At 30.6% G+C, this 6,645-nt stretch overlaps 1 protein-coding gene across 2 annotated transcripts; it reads right to left on the bottom strand.

Moving 5' to 3' along the window:
• Window positions 1-3,017: 3,017 nt before the first annotated feature.
• Window positions 3,018-6,645, bottom strand: LOC149881625 (uncharacterized). Of its 2 annotated transcripts, XM_090067464.1 has the most exons (4): window positions 6,192-6,645; window positions 5,271-5,642; window positions 4,908-5,115; window positions 3,018-4,099 (listed from the first exon to the last, which is right to left on the bottom strand). In XM_090067464.1, the coding sequence occupies exons 1-2, from the start codon at window positions 6,352-6,354 to the stop codon at window positions 5,620-5,622; spliced, it is 186 nt and encodes a 61-aa protein (XP_089923590.1). In that variant the 5' UTR covers window positions 6,355-6,645; the 3' UTR covers window positions 3,018-4,099; window positions 4,908-5,115; window positions 5,271-5,619. The 2 variants fall into 2 exon arrangements, with proteins under 2 accessions (XP_089923590.1, XP_089923589.1); XM_090067463.1 differs by lacking the exon at window positions 3,018-4,099 and having other exon boundaries at window positions 4,976-5,115; window positions 5,271-5,576; window positions 6,192-6,643.

Genomic DNA, 6,645 nt, shown 5'->3' with positions numbered 1-6,645 from the left:
CTGTTCCTATGGTATGGAGAGTGCCTAAAAACCATACAGACGACTGCTATTTCTGCTTGACCCCTCCCATTAAGGCAGGTTTGTCAATGAAGAAAATAGGAACAGTTAAATATCCGAATCTTCCATCTGCCATTCGACCTATTCCACATTCAGATAGTTTACCAGTTCTTACTTCACCACAAAGTTGTGAGTTAGAAGTAATAAAAATGATGTAAAATAGAAAACAAGTCTTCCATATCAAATGATCCTGATTTTGTGTTAACAGATGTTGTGTCACACAGATTGAATCAAGCAGAATTAAGTGATCTTGTTCGAGATCTGGACTTGTCACAGGAAAAGGCAGAACTTCTTGAGTCAAGACTAATGCAGCGGAATCTTCTCCAACTTGATGTCAAGGTTACACATTACAAAAAACGGCAGCAGAATCTGCTTTCTTTTTTTGAGAAGAAAAATAACCTTGTTGTTTGCATTGATTTTTTTAAATTACTGCATTGTCTTAATTTGAACTATGATCCAATTGAATGGAGATTATTCATAGACTCATCTAAGCTATGCTTGAAAGCTGTATAAATGCACAATGGAAATCGTCTTCCTTCTGTTCGTATTGGCCATGCAGCTCTTTTGAAAGAGACTTATATAATAATGAAAGTTCTCCTCAACTCAATTAACTACAATCAACACACATGGAAAATTTGTGGTGACCTAAATGTCATTGCATACTTTTAGAAATCCAGTTAGGGTATACTAAATACTGCTGCTTTTTGTGTATGTGGGACAGTAGAGACAGAAGTTCATATTATATAAAAGAAGACTGGCCTGCAAGAAATCTCAACATAGAAGAAAAAAATGTTATTGCTGAACCACTTGTGGATCCGAAAGATGTTCTTCTTCCACCATTACATATAAAGTTGGGTTTAATGAAAAATTTGGTCAAAGGTATTAACAAAGAAGGACAGGCTTTTAGGTATTTAAGAAACGAATTTCCAAAAGTTAGTGATGCAAAAGCTAAAAAGGGTATTTTTGTTGGGCCACAAATACGTCATTTTATGAAGAATCCTGCATTTGATGATGTTTTGAAGAGGCCAGAAAAGGAAACTTGGGAAGCTCTCAAGGGAGTGATTTATGGATTTTTTGGCAACAAACGAGATTATAACTACATTCAATTGGTAACAGTTTTTCTGCAAAAATACCATCAACTTGGATGTAACATGTCCCTCAAGATTCATTTCCTCCACTCACATTTCTTCCTCCCACTCCCCACCCCCCACCCCACCCCTTCCAATAGTGGAGCTGTTAGTATTGAACATTGGGAAAGGTTTCAACAAGTTATTTCTGTAATGATATCAGGGTCGTTGGAATGAGGTTATGCTTGCAGGTTACTGTTGGTTTGTGTGTTGGGATGCTCCAGAACTAATCTACAAAAGGAAAGCAAAAAGATCACGATTTCGTGCCGATACCCCATAATCAACTCTAAACCTATTAACTTGATGATTAAGATTTCTTTGTTTAAAACTGATAGAATATATCTGTATAAAAAAAAACCAAATGTACCTTAAATGTTGTTAGAATATGTAAATTATGTCATATTGCTCCGTTGCAAATTAATTGAAATAAAAATTAATTGCTATTCTATATCTCAGAAACAAGAGCTAATAAAAAATTTTTGTTGCCATTTTCTTTTTTCTCAGCCTAAAATTAGCTAAAACTGCTATAGATACAAAAAAATAATTTTTCTGTTTTTGCCCAGTGTTACAACTCTTTAAATTCAACAGAACATAGGGCTTTTTAACAATAGAAAGATGAAACTTGGATCACCTCCAAATCGATCAGCCCAATTCGATTTGTCGAGTTTGATGAAAATTTGCTTCAGCTGAGCAGAAGTTTGTTGATATCTTTACTGTAACCTGTGTTCGTTCTTCTGACAATGTGGAACGTTAACTTGTTTTATGTCTTTGCATTACCAGTTTTGTGATCTTTTTTTGGCATCTAGATGACTAATAAGCTCTACTATTTTAAAATTAGGAATAGAAGGAGGAACTTCTGAGAGATATAAACAACTTACAAGAACTCTCTGAAAAACAAAAAATTGTGCGAGCTCTTGGTCTCATTTAAACTCTCAACTTGATTAAAGATTTTGTTAAAGCATGTTTTGGCAAGAACTCGGACTTTGAAGACAAGATTTTGAAGTTCTAACAAGGTTTCGTAAGTCTTTCAGTTTTAGCTGCATCAAAGGTCTATGCAGTGTTTCATCATATCTCTTAATTCATCAAAATGAAGAAAATAAGCATAGGGCTCTTCAGTGAACAGACTTCAAAGCTCCTCTACCCTTCAAAGTTAAATCCAATCAAATAAATAATTCCTTCCACTGACGATTTATGAGGCTTGTAGATATTGCGTTAAACCGATAATAAATAAAAGCAGTGCTTATCGTCTCTTTCGACGATAAGAAAAGAGTGGAAGTTTACATCGTTCAATTTTTTTAATTGAAAAATCATGGCTTAAAAATTTCAAAAATATTCGAATAAAATTAGGCATCGCTTTATTTATAAATTGCTCATGTCTTTACATTCTCTTTTGAAGGAATTTCAACCGTTAATGGGTTGTTATCGCAGCTATTGTTATTAATTACGGTGATTATTGGCTGCCGTTATTTTTTGGTTGGTTAAAACCAATGTAACTCTAAGTAGTGTGTGAATTATTTAAAACACAATCTCATGGCAATATTAATTTAAAAATCCCAACTTCATTATACGAAACTTTGCATTTTTTAGAAATTTGATCATTTATCCGGAAAATAAATTTGCTGCTTACAAACCAATATGTCTCTTTTTAAAAAACAGGCACCAAGGTACATAAGAATAATTTAAAATAAGGCACTAATTAGGTAAAGAAGTTTGAAACAAATAATTAACAAATGAACCTAAATGTTCATAACGTGAACCGGTGCTACTATTGTTGTTTGAATCCTTCCTGTTAGAATCTGTTATAAATAGCTATAATTTAAAAACAATGATAGCGTTTCTTTCAAGTTTGTTATTAAACTAAATATTAATATAGAAAAATTATATACAAATCAACATTATATTTTAAAACGAATGTGTGCATGCTTTTTTGCCGAGTGTCCAATTTTCTTCGCGTTGTACAATGTTCGTCTTATCTGCTTCTGTAGCATTTTAATAAATTCGGTCTTCAATTAAGTCACATCACTGCAAGTTGAGCTAAAATTATTCTTTGACGGTTCCGAAAGAAAACCTGATAATTAAAAAGAACATAAAAAAAAAACGAACATTGTAAATAGGTGTTTAAACTTTCCATTTAAAAGCTGAGGCAGTTTTGTTAGACTTTTTCACTCTCTACAAAAGTTTACCATTGTTATTAATTCTATTGTCAAGACATTTTTCACTGCCATATTGATTCATTAGCCCTGCTATTAAATGACGCCACTCAGTCCGAACATCAGGATTTCGAGCAATATACAGCATAAATAAAAAGAAACCCTGCAAGCTGTTGAGTATGACAAAAAGTATTTGGAAAGTGTACTCTATGCTGCCTAAAATCGAGAGCGTAAAACACTAAAGCTATGGAAATAATAACTCCACGTTTAAAAGAAACTTTTATGACTGTAGGAAAAAATTCTAACAACCTACCAACTGCGAAAACCCATGTTCAGCCAAGTGAGGCACTGCATGCAAATGCAATGCGACACGAGTGAAGGATGCTTTTGTAATCTTTTCCTTTCGTGTGATGTTTTTTTATTTCAATCATCACCAGCATGAAAATGAAAAAGTTTATTAACAAGATTACAGCCACAGGAGTTAGCAAACCAAGATAAAAGAAGTTTCCTTGGATGATACAGCTAAAATTTACAAACTAATTTATTGATAAATTGCAACAAAACGAAAGCATTTAAAAGTTAGTTTAATAAAACGCTGGTTTACTAAAAAATTAAGAACTATTAAAATGTTCTTCCTGTCTTTTCTAGCTTTGCGTTAAATTAAAAAAAACTGTTCTAACAGCCTTCGAAAATATCACAAGCAATAAAAATATTGATGTGCACTGGCAAATGAGAATTTTAATTGGAAGCTTTTGTCGTAGTTTCCTTAAAAATAGAGACCCTCAACTTTTTTAAGTGTTCACAAAAATCATGTTCAATGAATTGTTGTAAAATATTTTAACACATTGTTTTATTTTCATATAAATTTATCATTTTTTTATAAAAATTGTCGTATAATCATGTAAATTGCTATATAAGTTGTCATATTATTATATAAACTGTCGATTACGTAAAAATTTTCTTATGATCATTATAATTATTATGCAATATATATATATATATAAACTGTCAAATTATCTTTTAATTTGTCATGAAATATTTATAAAATGGTATATTATTACATATATTGTCATAATTATCTATAAATTGTTAAATATGATTTATAAGTTGAGATGTTTGAAAAAATATTTAAATTATTCGTTTTGTTTTGTCACGAAACGCCCAAAGCAAACGGAAACAATAGACCAAAAAGAGCTAGCAGTAATATAAATGGGCAGAGCTACATAAGAAGTCTGCAGGGATTCCGAAGATAAAAGGAATTTCTGGACAGAATATTAGGAAGGAAAAAAAAAAACCTTATAAGAAAGACGGTTATACGGATGGAGAAAAAACATCCTTTTACTTGTTACATTGCTCCACATAATTATTGTGTCAAGTGTGACGCTTCAGTTGACGCGTGAACTGACGTCTGGGAGAAATGACTTTGAAACAAATAATTTGCTTATTTCAAAAAATTATTTTACAAAATAATTATTTGCTTTACTTTACAAAACAAATATTTGCTTTACTCTAAAACAAATTAGCAGTTTTTTTAAAAACATTTTTTATCAAATAGTTCCTTGTTTTTACTTACTTGAAAAATATCAGATTTATGAGTGTTAAAAACAATCCCACTAACGAAATAGTGCATCCAACCCAAGAGACCCATTTAAGGACTGGAGGATTGTAATTACTTTGTGATACATCCAGGATAAGTGCGAAATTAGTGAGATGATCACATTCGCAATGAACTTCGAGACTGCTTTCGTTTAGTTTGCGGCATCCAATATTTGACCACGCATCTATGTTTTTAAATATTATCAAGAAAAAACACATATTTAAATGCATTTTACTAAAAATTGAATCGTCTATTACCAAACTGATTTATCATTTTTCTTATCATATCTATATCCTCTACCTACTTTAGAAAGTAAGTAAGCAAAACTATGATACTTACCATATTTGACGCTCCGAAAATAGCAATCAAATCTTCCTTTTAACTGTTTTGGATTAATCTTCTTAAACTTTATGGAAATTGGGTTTGTAAGATTTTTAATACGTTAATAAATAACACTAGCAGAAAGAACGGCGCTGACAGCAACTCCATCTTTAGCAGTATTTGGGGACTTCTTTAAATCTCTTATAAAGAGTTTTTCATTGGTGCTGAAAAACTGAGGTTTATTGTAAAAAAAGGAATAAATGCTATTGTTGGTATTACCAAACGCATTGCCAGGAATAAAGATAGAAGCGAGTTCTTCGAGGTCTTTAAAAAGAAACGATGTCTTTAACTCAAATTTCCTTTGTCATTAGTGTTTATAAATTAGCAACACTAAAAAGAAATTTATCTTTCAGAATGACCAAGCAAATAAAAAAAATTACACTTAAACTCTATTTCGCTCTAAAAACTAGGGTATCTATGTCACTAAGTTTCGTAGATGTAACAATGCAATATTTAAACACTTCTATATTACTTTTAAAATTAAAATGTATAAATTAATTGGCAAATGCAAAACTAATAACTTTTTTGAACTAAGAAAATTTTTCATGATACTAAAGTTGTAACAAATATGTATATTAAATTAAGAAAAATATTAAATTATTCTATTGATATGTTACATAAATAACACAACAACCAATAAATAATTTATGTTAGTTATGTTAATAAATTATGTTAATAAATTTATAAAATCAACAGAACAGTAAAATAAACATTAAACTCTTATAACAATGAAACTATATTTTTATATATGACAAGTTCTTAAAATAGCAGCTAACATATTTTATGTCAAAATAAGTGCTGATTATTTATTAAAAGAAGAAGAAATTACGAGTGCATTTTAAAAGATCAAATAATGAGTACGCAATGTGCAAAACTTACAAGTTTCTGATAAATTGTTTGATATGGCAACTTTGTTCTCTTTTTCAGCATTTTTGTAAGCAGTAATATAAACATCTTTTTTTACAATGCCAACACTCAATGCAATGTTTCTGTTTGAAACATTGTATTCCAGTTTGCTATACTCTTTAAGCTCTTCAGCCATTAAAGTTGCTAACAAATCCAGAGTTGACAAAACATTTCTTAATGAATTGAATTCAGTTTGGGCTCCAGAAAGTAAAGAGATGTTAACTTCTAAAAGTTTGTCAACCAAGTTCAAAGTTCCGACTAAAATCTATAAGACGTATCAAACATTTACAGCCACAACAATGAAAAACTAAAACCAAAATAAACATTAAACTCTTCTAACAATGAAACTAGATTTTAGTGGGTAATCGAGCAAAGACATTGTTTTTTTATAATTTTTAAAGTTATTTGATGGAACATTTTGAAACGC

This window comes from Hydra viridissima, unplaced genomic scaffold, assembly GCF_058129835.1.
Source record: "Hydra viridissima isolate aposymbiotic clone 2 unplaced genomic scaffold, HvirCarnegie_v1 scaffold_11, whole genome shotgun sequence".
Lineage (NCBI taxonomy): Eukaryota > Metazoa > Cnidaria > Hydrozoa > Anthoathecata > Hydridae > Hydra > Hydra viridissima.
The sequence above is the reverse complement of the archived record's forward strand: the minus strand, read 5'-3'. Positions and strand labels throughout refer to the sequence as shown.